The sequence below is a fragment of the Pithys albifrons genome, chromosome 32, assembly GCF_047495875.1.
Source record: "Pithys albifrons albifrons isolate INPA30051 chromosome 32, PitAlb_v1, whole genome shotgun sequence".
NCBI lineage: Eukaryota > Metazoa > Chordata > Aves > Passeriformes > Thamnophilidae > Pithys > Pithys albifrons.
The window spans coordinates 259,875-280,177 of record NC_092489.1 but is presented as its reverse complement, the minus strand read 5'-3'; the positions used below and the strand labels follow the sequence as shown (position 1 = coordinate 280,177).

Genomic DNA, 20,303 nt, shown 5'->3' with positions numbered 1-20,303 from the left:
CTGAATGTTGAGGGTGCATGGGGGACACAGAGCTGGGGCAGGGGGTTTTCTGGGACTCCCATGGCCAATGAAAGGGGTGTAATTGCTTGGAGAAGTTGGATGGAAAGCCCAGGGGTCCACTGTGCCCAGGAAAGCGGGGAACAGGGGTCCTCGATGTTAAGGAAAGGTGGGTCATGATGTAGGAAAACCCAGAGTGGCCAGAATAGAGGGGTTCAAGGTGTCCCTCAGTGTTCCAAAAAGGATCTGTGGTCTGGGAAATGCAGGACTGGGGGCACTGGGGGTCCCAGAGTCAAGGCAAAGGTGCGTGTGGGGACTGGAAGTGGTGGGATTGCCTGGAAAAGGACTGCAGGGGAGTGTTGGTGTAGGATAAGGGGGGCAGGGACATCCCAGTGCCTTGGAATGGATGATCAGGATGGGCCCAAGGTAAGGAAGGGTAGGACTAGGAGTGGGGAGAGGTGGTTGAGGGGTGGAGGTGCTCCCTGTGCCCAGAATAAGGGGTTTGAGGAGATGGCAGAGGAAAGGCAAAGGGATTGTGAAGTCTGGGAAAGGCAGGATGAGAGGGAAAAGGAGGGCAGGGTGGTCCTGGAGTCAAAGACAGGAAGGTATGAGGGCTGGTAAGCCGGGAATGGCCGGGCAGGGGATTGTGGGGCCCTGGTAGCCTGGAGAGGGCAGGGACCCTGGAGAGGGAGGACACCCAATACACAGGAGAACCCCAGCAGCCCAGACAGGGAGGACACTCAGAATGCGCAAAGGGAGAGGTCAGAGAGGAGAGGCTCCTGAGAGGGTTTTCTTGAGCTAAATCTTGGTGTTTTGGAGGTTTTTCTGGACACAAGATGCCCAGTGACTTTTAGAGAAGGACTTGGGCAATCCAACCCAAGGCACTCACACCTTCTTTTCCCCCAAAACCAGGATTTATCCTTCTGAAGGTGTGTCGGAATGTCGGAGGAGGCTGCAAGGAAGAGGAAGATGCCCGAGGATCCCCAGGCAGGTGAGGAGTAAGTCAGTGCCCCTTTGCCCCTCTCTTGTGCTGCATCTTCCACCCCACCATGGCCCCGGCTGCAGGACAACCCCGCTGCCAACGCCGTCCTGCTGGGGCTGGGTTTGGGGGGATGTCCTTGGCCTTCCCTGTGGGCCAGAGGCAAATGCCCTGCCTGTCCTTGTTCCTTCCTGCCCCAGGCCCTGAGCTGAGCACGGGGAGCATGGAGGACAAATCCCCCCAGAAGAACCTGGTGGCAGAGGCCACTTTGAACAGCTCCACATTGCAGGAAGTCACCGAGGAGAAAAAGCCATGGACATCCCGTATGTGGAGAAGCTCTCAACCGAGTTTCGGGTCCTCCGAGCAGGATAGAGCCACCCAGCGTGGGAAAGATGGCCAGAGCTTCAACCAGAGCTCTGAGCTGGGGGTGCAGCAGCAGCTTCAGAGCAGGGAGAAGCGCTACAAGTGCTTGGAATGTGGGAAGGGATTCAGCAAGAGCTCCCACTTGATCCAGCATCAGCACATCCACACTGGGGAACGGCCCTACACTTGTAGGGAATGTGGGAAGGGCTTCAGTCGGAGCTCCAACCTGATCAAACACCAGATGGTCCACACTGGGGAACGTCCCTATGAGTGTTCCCAGTGTGGGCAGAGGTGTCGGACCAGCTCAGAACTCCGCGTGCATCAGCGCGCACACACTGGGGAGAGGCCCTTCTGCTGCACCGACTGCGGGAAGAGATTCAAACATAACTCCACCTTCATCTACCACCGGGGCACCCACACCGGGGAGAGGCCTTACAAATGTGCGGACTGCGGAAAGAGCTTCATCCGTAACTCTGACCTCATTATCCACCAGATGACCCACACTGGGGAAAGGCCATTTGAGTGTTCCGAGTGTGGGAAGAGGTTTCAGACCAGCTCACATCTCCTTGAGCATCAGCGCACACACACGGGGGAGAGGCCCTTCCACTGCACCGAGTGCGGGAAGAGATTCAACAAGAAGTCCGACCTCATAGTCCACCACCGTATCCACACTGGGGAGAGGCCTTATGAGTGTGACGAGTGTGGGAAGCGCTTCACCCACAGCTCTACTTTAACCAAACACCAACGGACCCACCAGTGAGGGAAGCCCCACGAGTGCCCCGACTGTGGGAAAAGCTTCATCTGCTGCTCCATCTCTATCACCCACATTCCTTGTGACCCACATTTGGAAGACCCCTGGCTGGTCTCCACATCCTCCTGGTTCACTGTGAGCACTTGAATTAACACAGGGGGAGGAACATCCATGGTGTTATGGTTTTAGTTAGGCCCAGATTTAGGCTTTAATTTTTAGAGCAAGGCCTTGGACAATCAGCTGTCTCGAGCTGGGTCAGCCCAGCTGACTCCTACTGGCCAACTCTGTTCCATCCCATATTCTGACATCATCTCAGACAGAAGAAGAGAGGGAGGAGGGATTATCCTTTTTCTTCTTGCCGGCTGAGGAAGGAGTTTGTTGGCATTGCAGAGCTCCTGGGGGGAGACCAAGATACTGAGGAAGTTGAAATTTATTTCCTGTTTGTTCTTGCTACCTTTTATTCTTAGTATGTAGTTTGTATTCCATAATTCCATTTCTCTGTGGCTCTGCCTCTCTGTGGGCCACCCAACCCAACCCCATGCACATTCACATGATTCATTTTTTTGGTTTTTTGATTTTATTTGATCCATCTTCATGCCTTCAAATCACCTGAAATTGGGATTAAAATAAAGAAATTGAAAAAAGACATCTAAATTTCCATTATTCTTCTTGGAACTGGGGCAGGAATTTAGGCTTCAAAGAGATATTCAGGAAGATTTCAGGGTTCTGTGGTGATTTGGGAGAGTTTTCCCCAAAATTGGAGGTGTCCAGACCAGCTGACATTTCTCCATCATTTTGCAGTCCAATATCTGAGAGGGATTGATCTGTCAGCTCATAACACCTCAATCCCACCCCAAAATGGCTCCATGCCAACTTTAAATGACTCAATCCCATCCCAAAATGGTTTAATGCAACTTGAACCCACTTAGGGGGAGTCAGCAGCAGGAGAAGGGGTGCTACAAACCCAGGGAGGATGGGATAAAATTGGGAGGGCTTGGATGCAAATTGGGAGGGTTGGGATGGGACTTGGAGGGGGATGGGTTGGGGATTGGGAGACAAGAGATGGGATGTGTAGAAAAACTGAGGGAGGTTCTGGGGTGCCCTCCTGTCCTGAGGGGGGTACTGTGAGGGAGTGTTGGGGACATGTGACATCAGCACTTGGAGTGGGGCCCCACAGGAAGGGACACAGGGAGCTCTTTTTGAGGGGATCCTGCTGCTTCCCACCAGTTCAGGGGGCCTTAAATATCTTTTGAGGCTTTCCCTCATCTTTTTATGGGCTGAGTTGAACCTCTTGCATTTTGGGGTGATGAGATGACCCTATTGACAGAAAAATCCTGCTGTTTTCAACCAATTTTTAGGGGTTCTAAATGGCTCTTGGGATTACCCCCCTCATTCTGGAGGTTGCAGGAACCGCCTGGCTCCACTGGGGGCTGAGGGAGGTTATAATGCCCAGTTTTGAGGTGTTACAAGTGGCTTGTGGGGGGCCCAAGTTTGATGCACATCCCACCTGCAGGAGGGTGCCCCCCCTTCCTCCAGGCCTGCTGGGGTGGGGCTGGGACCCCTCCCCACACAGGGGGTACCCACTGTTCTTTCTGGGGGATGGGGCTCCTCATGCACTGGGACCAGCCCAGCTGGTGTCACAGAATCCCAGAATGTGCTGAGTGGGAAGGGACCCCCAAGGATCATGGAGTCCAACACTCAGCCCTATATAAGCCCATCCCCAAGAGTCACACCCTGTGCCCCAAGTTTACACCTAAGGCTAAGAGAGAAATAGAACCCACCAATCCCAATACAGGTGGGCCCCCCAGCAGCCCAGAGAGGGTGGAAACGAGAACACTGAAATGGAAAGACCAGAAAGGGGGAACTCTTTGGATACATTTTTTCGTTTAATCTTCGTATTTTGAAGTTGGTTTTGCCTGAAACTTGGTATCTCTTAGTTTTGATATTTGTGAAGGGTTTTTGCCAGAATCTCAGTGTTTTGGAGCTTTCGATGGACACCAGGTGCCCGGTGACTTCCTAGACACACTTCACAGACAGACAGACTGTTCTGAGTTGGAAGGGACCCACAAGGATCGAGTCCAACTCTTAAGTCAATGGCCCACAAAGGGGATTAAACTCATGACCTTGGCATTATTCCACCCAAGTTTTAACCCACTGAGCTAATCTCAGGTTCTAGAGATGGGGAGGGCAGAGGGGTGAAAGCTGAGCTGGAGGCCCCCCAGCAGCCTGGAGACAAGGGAGTGTGGAAAAAAGAGAGCCTCAGAACTCCCAGGACCCTGAAACGGGGGCATTTAGAAGGGGGAGAAACACCTTCTATCTGAAGAAGGGAATCCAATCGAACAGGTGACAGACAAACTAAGTCAGTGAGGTGATTTACCAGGGCTGGAGCCTCATGAACAGGGCAGAGCAGACAGGTGAGAGGAACAATGGGGAGATGAGAAGGAGTCAAATGAACAGACCTGCCTGTTTTGTTCACTCCTGAACTGAGGGGTTGATAAACAGCAAAAGATGGAAAACCAACAGAGATCCTCCACCCTATAGCAAAGGATTACCATGGCAAGAGAGGGCGGAAAGTGGAGTACCCAGGGCTGGGGAAGCCAGATGGCCCAGTGTTTAATCCTTCTGCACTATACAATCCATGCACAGAAGTGACAGAACTTGGAGTAGCAGCAGAGAGACACATAAAAACTGAACAGGGAACAGACCAAGCCCCCGCACCAGCATGGTGTGTGTTGAGACACGACCCTCACCCCTTCACCCAATGTACCATCTGGTGGTGTGGTGGGAATAAACAGGGGGTCTGAGTGTTTGTGGGCACGGGGGGGAGGTCACTGTAATACACAGCAATCCAGTCCAAACATAGAGGAAAAACTGCCCTGGGGTGGGGGCTGGGGGATCAAACAGTAATTGGGTAACTTACTAAATTGGAAATGCAAATTGGTGACTGAGACCCTCACAGATATTCTGTTATGGTTCCTTCAATCAGTGAACAAATCAGAGGTATGGATATATTATGGGTTCCACCTTAGAAATCCACGGTACCTCTTGGGCTTTTGGTGCCACGTGGTGGCTCCATGCCAGAGCTGTCACTGTGGGACTTACACAACAAGAAGCAGAAATTCCCACAGCTACAGAAATTGTAAACATAAAACAATATAAATTTCTGGGAGGAGATGCAGAAATCCAAGGAACTGTCAATCCTTTGTTCCAAGCAGGTTGTGTCTGTTCTGCACATTCTCCTGTTCACAGCCATGTCTGGGCTGTGAAGGACTCGGGTGGCAGCTGGTGGGTGACTGGACATTCCAGGGCAGTGAACAAACAGACACCCCCCACAAGTGCTGCTGTTTCTGAAGCTGCAACATCAGTGCCCCACCCCCAGGCACATCCAGGGACAGGGGACACTGTTATTGATGCAGCCAATGCATTTGCCACAATTCCAGTTCCATCCAGGGCACAGGATCAATTCCCATTTCTGTGGGGTGGGAACCAGGACACCTTCACCCATCTGCCCCAGGGCTACAAGCACAGCCCTGCCTTTTGTCCCCAAGCCACACACTGCACTGGAGCACAACATACTGCACCTGCCCAGGTAGAGATCCTTCAGGGCACAGATGGTATCCTGACACAGGGACCCGATCACCATCAGGTGCAACAATAACTGGATGCCATCTTTGCCTTGTTAAGGTGCTGTGGATGGGCAGTGAATCCCACTGAAATACAGGGGAAGAAGAATTCACCCCACGAAGTCAAATATTTTGGAAGCAAAGAAGCCGAGAGAATTCAACAAATCCCAGAGAAAGCCTTGGCCAGCATTCAAACCTCGCCCACTCCAGAAGGTAAGAAAGGAGTACAGCACTTTTTAGGTGCTGTTGGGTGCTGGAGATCACATGTACCTGGTTTAGCAGTGCCACTTAAGCCTTTGAACAGTTACCCATAAAAAGACTCAACCTGAATAGAGGTCAAAACAGCTGAGTTAGTGAGTCAAAGACACACCGAGCCTGACCAAGGGACCCACAACATGCCCAACTATCAAATAGGTAGGTGGGGAAAGCCCTCCAATCAGCTCACAGACACTCAGAAACAAACAGCATGGTTTCCTGAGGGCAGGGCAGGGATTCGCCGTGGCAGACCATGCTGGAAAGCTGCAGCACTCACTGCAGCCCCACACACACAGTTGGTGGCTGAGGGGGAAGGAGGCAGCAGCCACTTGGCTGAATTGGTTGCTGTTTGGCAAGCCATGGACATGACACCACCCAATGCTATTTGTTCCCTGTGCATGGACTCTTGGGCAGCAGCACAGGGGCTGTAAACTGGCTGGGCAAGTGCCCTGCTGTCCTGAGGAATAAGGCTCCCCCTGAGTCAAACCACAATGACAATCTGCAGTTCAGGTCAAGGGAGGTAATTTATTGAGTTTCACATGACAATATACAGAGCTCAGAGGCAGAGACTGAGGCAGGGGCAGGGTTACTGATAACCTCCCCCATGGGGGGTGAATCAGGGCTTTGACCTCCTTGCAAATGGAACACAGACCCAGCAGGTTGGGGGTTTGGAGGGTGAGGGCAGACAGAATACACACATGCAAACACAAACAGCCTGTGGTGTTCTGGTGCCTGTGCCTGCCAGTAGCAGAAGATCAGCTGTCCTTTGCTTATCTCCAAGGGTTGGTGTTCAGGAAATTTAACTCCACATGTGCCATCTCCAAAACTCCCATTCCTACAACTGGCCTTTGTGGGGCCACCAAGAGCAGCTGTATCTGCCTCCTCCTGTGCAGCCTGTCCATCTCTCTGCCCTGCTGGGCACACTCGGGAGCACCTGCAGCTGCACCTTTGTAAAGGGTGTGTGTCTGTCTGCCTTTGCTGCTGGACACACAGAGGACCAATTGGGCTCATCTTGTGGCACCAGGGGAGGCCACTGCCCCTCCGTGCTGCTGACCAGTGCTGGGCAGGGCTGGTGATTCTCTAACTCTCACAAACTCCCCTTTGTCCTGCAGTGTCACAGTGTCCCCTGGGTTCCAGGAGGCCCTGCAGTGTCACCGTGTACCCTGGGCTCCAGGAGGCCCTGCAGTGTCACAGTGTCCCCTGGGTTCCAGGAGGCCCTGCAGTGTCACCGTGTCCCCTGGGTTCCAGGAGGCCCTGCAGTGTCACCGTGTACCCTGGGCTCCAGGAGGCCCTGCAGTGTCACAGTGACCACTGGGTTCCAGGAGACCTGCAGTGTCACAATGTCCCCTGGGTTCCAGGAGGCCCTGCAGTGTCACAGTGGCCCCTGGGCACCCTCAGGCCCCACATCACACAGCCCTGGCAGTTCCCGCACCGGAAATATTGAGGCACTTTGGGGCACCACAAGAGAAGGAAGAGATTGAGTCATTGGAGAGTGTTCAAAGGATGACACCAAGATTGGCAAGGGCCTGCAGGGGCAGCATGTGAGGAGCAGCTGAGGGCACTTGGTGTGTTCAGCAGCACACTGAGGGGACACCTCATTGCAGGTACAACTTTCTTGGCATGGGCATAGGAGGGGCAGGCACCGATCTCTGCTCTGTGGGGACCAGAGACAGCACCCAGGGAATGGCTGGAGTTGTGCCAGGGCAGGGTTAGGTTGGATCTTAGAAAGAGGTTCTTTCCCCAGAGGGTGGTGGGCACTGACCAGGCTCCCCAGGGCAGTGGGAACAGCCCCAAGGCTGACAGAGCTCCAGGAGGGTTTGGATGATGCTCTGGGGCACAGGGTGTGACTCTTGGAGATGGGCCTGTGCAGTGCTGAAGGTTGGACTCCATGATCCTTGGGGGTCCCTTCCCACTCAGCACATTCTGGGGTTCTGTTACACCAGCTGGCTGGTCCCAGTGCATGAAGAAGTCCTTTCACCCGGCCCACTCCTGTGCTGGTTGCTCCTGAGTCACCTTGCTGTCAGGTCCTAAGCAGATCTTTTCAAGGGTTCCTTGCTTAGAAACTACACCCTGACACCTTTGTTTTCCCCAGAGATATGTGAGAAAGGGCAGTGCTGGTGCCAGTCAGGGCAGGGCTGAACACTGGGGTGACTTGGCAGCTCCCTCTGCACCATTTGTGCCACCTGCATTCCTTGGAGAAATATTTCTGCCCAAATGGAACACAACAGTGGCCTGCTGGACACGCTGCCCTCAAAGGGGGAACTCTGAACATTTGGAATAAAACAATGACCCCTCCAAGGAACCAAGCAAAGCTTGGAGCTGTTTCCTAAATTCATCATGTTTGGTGTCCCCAGTTGTGTCTCTGGGCAGCTCTACAGGGACTGCTTTGTGCAGTGCAGCCCTGGGGGCCCTTTGCCCACGGGCAGGGCTGCACTCTAGGGGCCGGGGCTTTGGTTCTTTGGTGTCCAGGGGCCACTAGGAGTCCCTGAGCCGGGATGGGGACGGTGGGCAGGGCTGGCAGGGACACACAAGGGCAGTGTCCCCATGGGGCAGCTCTGCAGGGCCAGCAGGTCCTGCTGCCCCAGCACAGCCTGTGCTGTGGGTGGGTGCACACACAGGGAGAGGCTGGTTTGGGGCTGGTTTGAAGCTGTCTTTAATCCCACACTACCATGAGTGTCCCTCTGGTTCATATTAAATTTTTTTTTTGAGCACTGGAGACTCCTCCTGGACACAGCACAAACGGAATCCCCGGGTATTTGCAGCACCATCAGGGTGGAGAGAGGGACCTGCAGCAGCTCAGACCCCAAACCCACATCAATCAGCCGCTGCTGGCAGCTCTGCCCTCCTGCCCATCAGGGATTGCCACTGCCCAGGAGTTGCTCCCTGCTGGAAATACAGGGAGAATCTGCTCCAGCCCCTGCCTGGACCTGGGCTCTCATGGACTTGGGGCAGTTTTACCATGGACTGAGGGAGGTTTATATCTTTTGGATGCCTCACCTTGTCCCTTCAGCAGCCACACCACGATGCCCACCAGGACCAGTGTCCCAACCCCTCCAGCTCCCAACAGAGCCCAGAACCAGTGAGGACCAGCAATAGGATCATCCTGGGAGCGAGGTAGGGAGAAGGCAGCTCTTCTTCTGTGCTCCCTGCTCTGCTTTTAATGCTCTGCCTCAGCTGCAGGTCCCCCACATCCCTCTGCTCAGCAAGGAAACCTCACAAGGCCCTCTGGGGGCCCAGAAAGCCCACAAGGTGCCTCTTTGTTCACTTGTCCCAGCAAAGCTGCAAAGACTCAGAGCTCAGTCCCTCCCTCTCCTGCCCTGAGCTGCACCCAGAGGGGTGTCCTGGGGATGGGGAGACTCCCAAGCCAAGCCCTGGGGATGTTTGGAGTGATCCCAGAGGGGGCTGCAGAGCCCCCCAGCCCTGCTGAGCAGGTGAAGCCCTGCACGGTGTCCGTGGGCACTAGCTGTATTTTCCATCCTTCCCAAGGAAATGGGGTGAGAAGAACAAAACCTGCTGGTGCCAACACTGTGCCCCAGGCTGGGGGTGGGCAGCAAACCCTCTGCAGGGCAAAGCATTGGGTTGTGGCCACCAGCAGCTCAGGAAAAGGCACACAAGGTCGTTTTCTTGCCCAGGATTTCCTGCAGGGAAGGGATCCAGCCCCATCAGGGACATTGGCCCCTCCAAACCCTTCTCTCTCGGTAGAGCCCCCCTGGGATGGGGCAGAGGGGCCAAGGGACGTCACTCACCGGGGCCCCTCCGGGGCACAGCAGGGCTGGCACAGATGGTGGTCAGTGCCCTGTCCCTGCCCCCGGGACATTGGGATCCAGGATAACGGGGGGGGGTTTGGCCCCTCTGGAGCAGGAGCAGAGCCCGGCAGGGGGGTGGGCTCGTGTCCCTCCAGGCTCTGAGTCGCTGTCCATGTGTCACCGCGGCCGCAGGAGCCACAAAGAGCCACTGCCGAGGGTGAAGCTGCTCCGAGGGGTGTGAAGGGGCTGTGGGGGGAGAGGAAGGTGCTGAAAGGGCTCCTGGAGGTACATCCCCCACCTCCTCCTCCTCCTCTTCTTCCTCTTCCCTTTCACTGCCATGCACTAATATAGATATTATAATGTGCATATAATATATACTATGTAGTTTTATATACTTCTATGTTATTATACTAAATAAATAATAATGAAGTAGAATATTAAAAATACTTTAACAAGCAATAATTTTTCATATTTTCATTGCATATTCTATTTGCTTGTATATTTGTATATTTTATATATTTATATTTATAATAATATATTATTTAAATATTAGATGAATTCTAATTTCTTGATTACATTTCAATTGATTATTTTTATTATTCATTTATTTATGTGTTTTTATTATACATATTTTTATATATATAATATTATATAAAATGATATATTAAATAATATAAATACTATATGTCATTTAAATTAATATAATAATACTTATACTTTTTATACTTTTATTTCGTATTTTCTATAAATATATTGTTTTTTATTTTTATATTTGTTTATATTTTCCTGTTCTATATATTTATATTTTTATTTTTAATAATTTTTATTCACATCTTAATTAAATCTATATTTATTTTCTTTCAACTTATTAAATCTATTTTATACTTAAATTATTCATTATTCAATTGTTGTTGATCAATTATCATCCCCCTGTGCCCTGTGACCCCCATGTGCCACAGAACCGACCCCACTGTGCCCTGTGCCCCCAGCCCTTGCTCTGCAGAGCGTTGCCAGAGGAACAGGAAACCTTTGCACAGACCCCCAAAAACTCAGGGAGAGGGATCAGGGCACAAAATGGGGCTGAAATGAAGCAAAGCTGCTTTTTGTCCCAACAGCCCTTGGACAGTCCCACCTGGGAGGTGCTGGGTGTGTTGTTCACCCGTCTCCACTCCTGCCCTGCCCTCACTCCAACCCACACTGGCTGCAGGTTCCTGCCTGGAACAGCCTTGGGCTTCTCCTGCCAAGTGGAGGTGACCAGTTGTTCCAAAAATCTCTCTGGGGAGAGTTTGATGGGATGCGAAGCCACTGAGGAAATGGGAATCCCAAATCCATAGGGCACAAGTGTCCCTGTGCCCTGAACACCACCCCAAACCCTCCTCACCCCCCTGCCCACCTGAAAACCCAGGACTTTGGGGTCCTTTTCAAGCCTCCTCCTCCCTATTTCCCATTTGTGTCTCATTCTGCAGCACCACCAGCTCACAGTGCTGATCTTCACAGCTTCTCTTGCCATCAGCCCAGTTTCCCAATTCCTTGCAGAGCCAGGAGCTGAGGGAGCTCAGGGGGTGCAGCAGCCTGGGACACAGGGCTGGAGTGGAGCACCTGGAAGCTCCTGGAATGGGCTCAGTTTGCAGCCCTTGGCAGGGCTGGGAGTCGGTGGCCGTGGGACCCTCCAGCCCTGGGCTCCTCCCTCAGCCCCTTCCCTCCCCTCCCAGCTGGGTTGGCTCCCCTGGGGCTTCCTAGGGCTGCTTTTGGCCACCAAGGGAAGGCTCTTGGGGTAAAAATTGGACCAATTCTGGAGGTTTTCCAGCCTTTCCCTGCTCTTTTCAAGCCCAGATCTCACTTTAGAGGCCACCAAACCCAACTTTTCCCATGAGTTTGGAAACCTCAACACAGGGATGGAGAAGCAAATGGACCCCAAAGGTAACAGACCCAAATGTCTTCCCAGAGCCTGAAATAAGCATTTTTCTGCCAAAATACACTCCCTGTGACATTTCTTGGCGGCAGAAGGTCCATCCCCAGGATGCCTCAGACTGGCACAATCTGTTTCCCTGGCCATGATGAGTCGTGACAGCGACACTGACCTTGGACACCCTCTCACATCGTGACCCAGGAGAGTCTGGCCCCAAAAATGGCACCAGCCAGGCCTCTTATCTGTTCTTTAATACCATATTTCTACATTCTGCAGCCTCCCCTGTGCCTGGGGAAATGGGGTTGAGCACAGCCAGGGCAAGGGGCTCACTGGGAGTGCAGAAACACCTGAGGGGTCAATGCTTGGGCAAAACAGGTGGAAAATCCTTAAATTGATTCAAAAAGGCTTTAATTGAGCTTCTTGATGTGAGGTTGAAACATGTCAGGGGCTGGAGCTCTGCAGTCACAGGCAGGTGAGCAGGAGACAGGTGCCAATGGGTGTTTCTTCCTCACAATATGGGCTGGGAGGGACTTGAAATGGCTTTTGCTGTTGGTTTTGACCCAATCTTGGTCCTCTTTAATCCCCTGACAGGAGCTCTGACCTGGATCACAGGGATGGCCTCACTCCCACTGGGAAGGGATGAGTCTGGGGATTCACTGAATTTTGCTTGATCTTTTTATAAATTTTCTTCTCCCTTCCACCTCATGTCATTTTCCACCCCCGAAACTCACATTTTCCCCAGATTTAACACACTTGGACCATTCCATGAAACAACCACAAATTCCCAACCTTGTCCCCTCCTTTTTCTTTGTGTTTTTGACTGTTAAGCCCAGCTTGGGGATGGCCCCACAACCCTCCAGCAGTACCTGTTTATAGAGGTACAATGAGGTTTTTCTCATGTATCCAAAACCGGAGGAAAAAAGAAGCGGAAAAAAAAATCAGGAAATTGCCCCAGTTTCTTTCAGCAGCAGGAAACAGGATAAAAGTGGATAATCCCAAAACCACAGGGACTCCACAGGGGGAGCAGGACAAGGACTCCAATCCCTCTCCCTGATCAGCAGCACCACCAACAACTGAGTGGGACCCCCATTCCCAGCTCCCTGCACTGCTGAGGGGGGAGGAGGCACAGCTGGGAAAGAGGGAGGGGTGGGGGAAGGGGTTTGTTGGGTTTAGTTCTACTTGTGTATCCCTGTGAAAAGAGACACACTGAAGACAGGTTAATGGAGAAAGATACAGGGTTTTATTAGAAGAAGCTTCCACGTTCAAACCCAGGGGGTTTGACCCTCTGGTCAGGAAGTTACAGGGTTTATATACCCACTTTTAACAGTCAATCAGAATTCTCATTTTTCTTTTATGCCCACCCAAAAGTTCTGCCAATCTACCCCCTTCATCATGGGGGGGCAATTGGGCCTTCTCCTCTTGTTTGTCTTCTGTTATCTTGCAAGTGTCCTGTTCAAAACAGCTCGGCCTTGACAAGGCCTGACAGCTGGTGGGAAAGGCACTTTAATATTCAGACTTCAGATCAGAGCAACTTAGCAGAGACTATATGAGTCTAACACCTTCTAAAATTACATTAAATTCTTAGGTATCAGGGGAAGGGTCACACCCTGCAGTCAGTTCTGCAGCTTTTGGGCACTTTCTGGAGAGTCAAAGCCGAGATTTTGGAGAGTCAGAGGTTTGATTTGGAAATACTGTAAATCCTTCACTGCTTGGAAAGAGAAAAGTGTGCCAATAACCTGGGCTAGTGGAAGGTGTCCCTGCCTGTCTTGGTTTGAGCTGGCAAAATGCCAACCCTCCAAGTACAGGGTCAGAGCCTCCCACCCCCCAACACTAAGGAAAGGGAAGAAAAGAGAGGGGAAGGAAAAACCCTTCAAACCACGTTTATACTAAAACTACATATATTTTACAGACAGAAATGGACAACTAGGAGAGAGTACAAATACTCACACAAATTAAGAGCAACAAGGAACAGTTCCTTACTTCCTAGTACACACACAAAGTCCACTATTCTAACCCCAAAGTATCTTAAAAGACTCAGTCCCCAGGAAACCCGACCCGAACAGAGAGAGAAGAACCCACATCAAACATTTTACTTCCCAAAACAACTGCTGGGCTGGTGCTGGGCCTGGTCCTCCCCATCTCTCCTGGGACTGCACCGTGTGTGTGTCCTCTCAGCAGGAATGCTGTGGGGTGACTGCCCAAACCACTCCCACACACTGATTCTACTTCCCTGGAAAATGATGTCGTAATATGGTATGGAATAAAACACTATTGGCTGGGAGGAGCCAGCTGTCGGCTTAGCCCAGCCCAGATCAGCTGACAGCCCCAGGCCTAGGCTGAACTTCAAAAAACTCAAATTTAGGCCCAACTAGGTGAACCTTTGACACTGCCCATGGCAAGGCTTGGAAAGGAATGAGCTCTAAGGGCCCTTCCAACCCAAACAGTCCTGTGATTCTGTGAATTGAGCTTGAGGAGTTAGTTAAAAACCCAACTCCTCCTCTGGACATGGATCCAATTCCAACCCCCTGCCAGTTTAGGGCTGGTTTAGAGCTCGTTTAGATCTGGGTTAAGGCTGGTTTTAAGCCTTTGGTTTAAAGCTGGGTTTAGAGCTAATTTAGAGCTGGTTTGGGGCTGTTTTAGGGCTGGTTTTAAGTCTGGTTTTAGGGCTGGATTAAGAGCTGATGTAGGGCTAGTTTTAGGGCTCACTTATTTCTGGTTTAGTGCTGGGTGAGGCCTGGTTTAAGGGCTGGTTTAGGACTGGTTTTAGTACATGTTAAGAGCTGGTTTAAGGGCTGGTTTTAAGACTAGTTTTAGGGCTGGTTTAGGGCTGGTTTAGTGAGATATTAGAGTCAATGTTTTCAATACCTGTATAAACACCAAATTATTTTTTAAGTGCTCTGAGCACTCAAAAAGTAATTTTGACACATTAATTGATCAGAATTATTATATTCTTTATTATAGTATTTTACAATGTTATTATAATCATATCTTATTACAGCTGCTACAGTCCCTCACCCCAGTTGAAAGGACTGAAAAGTGTGGCATTAAAAACTGTCCCTCCACATTTTGGGATGGTGTCTTATACCTGTAATGTGCCAATGGAAAAGGATAATTTAGGGACTGAGTTCTACAGTTTTACTTCTGTGTGACAGGAAGAAAACTCAAAAATATGTGTGTTCTGTCCCAGGTTGTTCCAACCATGAGAAGATCCAGGGTGTAAATATTAATTAGGATTAATCAATTCTCAAGCTGCACACCCAGTCACACTCTCCTTACAACCAGGAGAAAGAAACCTCAGTGGGTAAAAGCTGATGCATGAACTGTAATTTTAGACTTGGAGTCTGAAAAGTTCTTTCTATCCCAGAAAATGTGACCAGCTGAGGGTGTGGATATCACTGTCTGCTCCAAGTTATTCCCCCAGTCCCACATCAATACTGAAAAGAATTAAATTAAAAAAGTTCTGCTACAATCCAGGTCCCAACAAAACTTCCCCATGCAAAGCTTTTTGATTCTCAAAGCTGATAGAAAATGGGAGATTTATGTTGCATTATTGGCAAGTCCATGTGTTGGTTTCCTGGGCAAACCTGGGACTTTCTGCTCCTCTGGTGCTGCTCTGCCCTCAGCCCTGGGCTTGGTGACCAAAGCAGTGAAGTACCAAGGGAGATCAAACTGGTGAGCTGAGGGACTCCAGATTTTGCTGGGATTTGTCCCAAAGATCTCAAGGAGAGTTAAGGAATATTCATTTCCCAGATAAATTTCGGGCACCACGTTTTCTGTTAAATATTGGTGTCAATGTTTTCAATACCTGTGTAAATACCAACTTACTTTTCAAGTGCTATCATCACTTAAAACGTCAATTTTATACATACATTTTTCTATATTATTATATGATTTATTAGAGTATTTTATAGTATTACCATAATTATATGTTATTTTAACTTGCAAATCAACATTCAGAATATCCCAAAATGCAGAAAAAAACTTTTTGTTGTGTACTTTCTTTCTTTCTTTTCTTTCTTTCTCTTTTTCTCTTTTTTTTTCTTCTTTTCTTTTTCTTTCTTTTTTTTTTCTTTTTTTCTTTCTTTTTCTTTCCTTTTTCTTTTTTTCTTTCTTTCTTTTTTCCAGATCCCTAAGTACTTTTCATTCAGGATATTTAACTACTATTTTTTTCCCACCAGACTCTTCCAATATTTTATTTTAAATGTCTAAATCTCTTCCTTTGTTTTCTTTTATCCACTGTTTTTGTCACCCCCTACATGTCTGAGAATATTATTTTCCTTATTTGCTAATTCTTTTGTGACGCAAGTAAAGCCCAGTGCAATTTTCAGTCAGTTCATGGCCTTCTGAACTATATAATGGCAGCTACTCTGAGGGAATTGCCTTTAAAATTGTGCAATTTTCTGGAAAATTAGTTCATTGTTAATTACCTTCAAAGTTCCTTCAGCAATTGTTCGAGGGAGGGTTCATGGGGATTCCAGGCTGAAACCAGACATTATTTAAAATTCAAGTTACAAACCTGTCTCAGTGTACACAAGATGTTTCTTCTTCAAGGCCGAAGTCTAAGTTATAAGTTGTTGTTTTCCATAACTTGGCAGGTGGCAAGGCCAAACACGGACCAAAACTAATGGCATCTCATCACACCTGAATGCACAGGGGTCACCCTGTGCAGGCTCCCCTTTCTCCAGGCCCCTATTTCAGGGTCCTGGGGGTCCTTGGATTCCCCCTTTTCCACACTCCCCCCTCTCCAGGCTGCAGGGCGTGTCTCAGCTCAGCTATCGCCCCTCTCTGCTCCCCATCCCTACAAGTCACCAGGAATCTGGTGTCCATAAAAAGCTGCAAAACACTGAGATGCAGGTAAAAAAAAAGCCCTACAAATATCAAAACTGCGAAGCATCAAGATTCAGCCAAAAGCCACTCCCAAATATGTAGATTAAGCCAAAAAATCCGTCCCAGAAGTTCCCTTTCTCTGGTCTTTTCAATTTGGGGTTCGGGGTTCCACCCTGTCTGAGCTGCCGGGGGGACCCACGTGTATTAGGACGGGTAGGAAGATGTTCTGTCTCCCAGTCCCACGGGTAGACCTGTTCTCCCTCAGCCCGGCGGGTAGACCTGTTCTCCGTCACCACGGCGCCATTCAGTGCTCCCAAACCTGCTGTGTCCGCCCTGCTGGGCCCGCCCTGCAAATGGGGGAGGGGGGGAGGGGCGAGGCCGAACCTGGAACACCCCCGGGAGAAGAGGCGGGGACAGCCATGCTCCTCCTTTTCCTCTTCCTTTTCCAGGATTCCATCTGCACCCGAAGTCATCTCCGGTGAGCGGGAGACCAGGGTGGGAAAGAGAAGGGGCCCCCAAACTCCACAGTGCCCCCGCTACCCCACCAAGGGCCGTGCGGGCTGTGCCATGGAACACGAGAGCCGGGATGTGCTCCGAAAAAGCCCCCAAGGGCACCAGGATGTGCCGCTCCTTGGAGCCCGCGCTGGGGCTGCCGCGGGGCGGGGCCGGAGCTGCACACAGGGACGGCAAAGGGCCCCGACAAAGTGCTGCGGGACCCCCGAGCCGAGCCCCGAATAGCCTGGGGGCGCTCTGGAGGCTTAGTTTGTGTTTGAGGGGATGGTTGAGAGACCCCAGAGCTGAGCTGGGAATGCCCTTTGGGGGATATTAGGTGTCCCTTGGAGGTGTTTTTGGGTGTCCCAGTGTCGGGTCCTGGAAGAGCCCCTTGGTGGGTGGGGGGATGTGGGGATCCCCTTGGTGGGGTTGGTGTGCCTGGGTCAGGCCCTTCATTGACAGGTTGGGGAGGGGGCCTCCCAGTGCACAGGGGACGCCCAGCAGGCCAGACAGGGGAGCCCCCCCCAAACCCCAAAGTGGAGAGACCCAGAGAGGGGGAATTCCTGAGAGGGATTTTTAGTGGCTAAGTCTTGGTGTTTTGGGCTGAATCTTGTGGGTGCAGGGGGGACACAGTGCTGGGGAAGGGGATTTCAGGGTGAAGCAGGGCCAAGGAAAGGGGTGTAGGGGTTGGAGGAGTGGGATGGGGAGTCCAGTGGTCACCAATGTTGGTGAAAGGGGGTCTTGAGGCAGGGACACCCAGAAAAGCTGGGAAAAGAGTTAAAATTTCCCCCCAGTATTCCAAACAGGGCAGGGTGTGTGGTCTCGAAATGCAAGAGTGGGGGTCCCAGAGTCAAGAAAAAGAGGGGTGTGGGGGCTGGAGTGGGTGGGATGTCCAGGAAAGGGGGTTCAGGAGGGTATTGGTGCAGGATAAAGGGCTGCATGGGCATCCCCGTGCCTGGAAATGAGGGATCAGGAAGGTCCTGAGGTCAAGGAAAAGCAAGACTAGAGGTTGGGAGAGGTGGTTGGGGGCTGGAGGTTGTGTCTGTGAGCAGAAAAGTGAAGTCCAGGGGGTGGCAGGGTAAAGGAACAGGGAGTGTGGAGTTTGGGAGAGACAGGATGGTGTTACAATCTGCTTAAATATTGTAGACATAGCTTGGATTCAAAATGTTTCCCCAACAAAGTTAAAACACAATTTATATTACCTCTTAATTAAAAAATTATTATATATATATTTTTAGTTAAGGAGTTGCTAAAAAAATGCAGAGAGAGAGGGAAATAGGAACAGGTAGAAAAACACTGAGAGTAATTTTTAGAAGCAGAGAAAAAAGTTTACCACCAAGCCCAATTTTTTCTGCCAAGTTTGTGTGTGTGTGTGTGTGTGTGTGTGTGAGAGAAGCGATGCTGTCTCTGTTCCTGCAGGCAGAGGTGTGGAATGCAGCTCTTGCAGTGCAGATGTGATGCTCAGTCTGTGCTGCTCTCCCTTGTGCAGCAGGGCTGCTCCTCGCTCTCTGCAGAGCTCTCAGGCTCCGCGGAGCTGTCGCTCACGGGCAGCAGCGGCGCAGCCACCCCAGGTTGAACAGGGCCAGGGCTGGGTTAGCAGGAGCAGAACTGACGCAGGGAGCAAGGCAGAGCTCAGCTTTCTCCTCAGTCTGCAGGGGCAGGCAGGCAAGCAGCTTGGGTGGGGAAGAAGGAGGGTGAGAAGGTGAGATGGGTGAGGCAGGGAGGAGGTGGGAGAGGTTCTTGGCTGTGGTTCTCTCTCTCCATTCTCCACGCACCCTACGCACCGAAATTCCAAGGTGTTCTTTGGGAGTTTTTATAGAGCCCAAGAAACCTTAGACACTGTTTTTTACAGGTAGCTTGCAAATTTCTTAAAAGCAGGATATAGTTTTAGCTAAGTCATTACAACAAGAGGATGCTGGTGTGAGTTCTCAGCAGGCAAGAAGTTTGGCTGAATTTGCTGCCATGACTTGCAGGAAGCTTGGGGAAAGGCTTTGGCAGGGTGTTTGTTTGTAAGAGAATTCTGTCTTTGTGTAGAACTGCTGACAGAAAATTCTTGGATAGGATGTTTATGACAGGGGAATAATGGGGGAATAATATTTATTACATTTCTCAGTTATTGGTGTGTAACAGATGGGTGGGAAAGGGGGGTCAGGGGGTCCTTGGATTAAAAGTAGGAGAATGTGGGGGTGAGGTTATGTGGGACGGCTGGGAATGGGGGCCTGAGGGTCCCTGGTGTCAAAGAAAAGGGGGATCCAGGGGCTGGGAGAGGCAAGATGGGCAGGAAAAGGGGGGCAGGAGTATCCTGGAGTCAGAGAAAGGGGTGTCCAAGGTTGGAGAACAGGGAATAGCCACGCAGGGGTGTCCCAGAGCCCAGGAAAAGGAGGTGCAGGGGGATAATGATAATAGTAGGGAGGAGAAGGAGAAAACAATGGAATGGGGCTCCAAAGTGCTGATTTCCAAAGGTAGAAAAGTGGGGAGAGGGTGGGGAAGTGTCCCCAGGGAAAGGGATTGCAGAGCAGATCTGCTGATCAGGGTCAGAGCAGGGACTGGAAAGAAGGATTTTGGGAATTCAGGGCAGTGGATGGGGGGATTTCCCTCCCCATGCTGCCCATCCTGTGCTTCCCAGAGCCCAGTCACTCCCACTATGAGCCCAGTCACTCCCACTATGAGCCCAGCTCTTCCCACTATATCTCAGCTGCCCAGAACAGAATCCAAGTTGGCCCAGTATGCCCCTGGTCTGTCCCAACATGGTCTCAGTGATGCCCAGTAGTGCCCAGTATAGACCCAATCATTTGACTTCCTCCCAGTTGCCCCATATGCAGTTTCAGTTTTCTGCTAGCATAGTCCCAGTAACTCCCACTGTGGTCCCAGTCACCCCCAGTATGGTTCCAGTGACTTCAGTCTCTGCCAGTATGGTGTCAGGATGATCCCAGTTGCCCCCAGTCTCTGCCAGAAGGAGCCCAAAGCTCCTGGGTCACGTGGAGGACCCACCCAGAGGAGGGTCCCTCCAAGTTCTGTGGCTGCAGGAAGAGCCACGAGGAGCCAAGGGCCCCCCAGAGCCACCCCAGGCAGTAGAAGGTGGTCCCACAAGGCCTCCTGCTGCCCCTCGTGTCCTCCAGCTTGGGCCCAGTTCTCCCTAGTGTTATCCCAGTTGCCTTCAACATGGTCCCACTTGCTTCCAGTATCAGCCCAGTCTCATGGCATTAGCTCCAAGTGTGCTCCCAGATATTTTCCAGTCATTGCCGATATGATCCAAGTCACTCCCAGATAGTCTCATTATGATCCCAGTATGACTCCAGTGCTCCCAATATTAACCCAGTTCCCCCCACATGCTTTCAATTGCTCGTTTTTACCCCTACTG

General features: G+C 50.9%; 1 protein-coding gene across 1 annotated transcript in view; it reads left to right on the top strand.

Moving 5' to 3' along the window:
- The first annotated feature begins 936 nt into the window (after nucleotides 1-936).
- The window catches only part of LOC139684133 (zinc finger protein 208-like), a 143,654-nt gene continuing 124,287 nt past the window's right edge, over nucleotides 937-20,303 (top strand). The window contains 3 exon segments of the mRNA XM_071579729.1: nucleotides 937-988; nucleotides 1,177-1,630; nucleotides 1,715-2,038. Of these exon segments, the coding sequence (XP_071435830.1) occupies nucleotides 937-988; nucleotides 1,177-1,630; nucleotides 1,715-2,038 (830 nt within the window).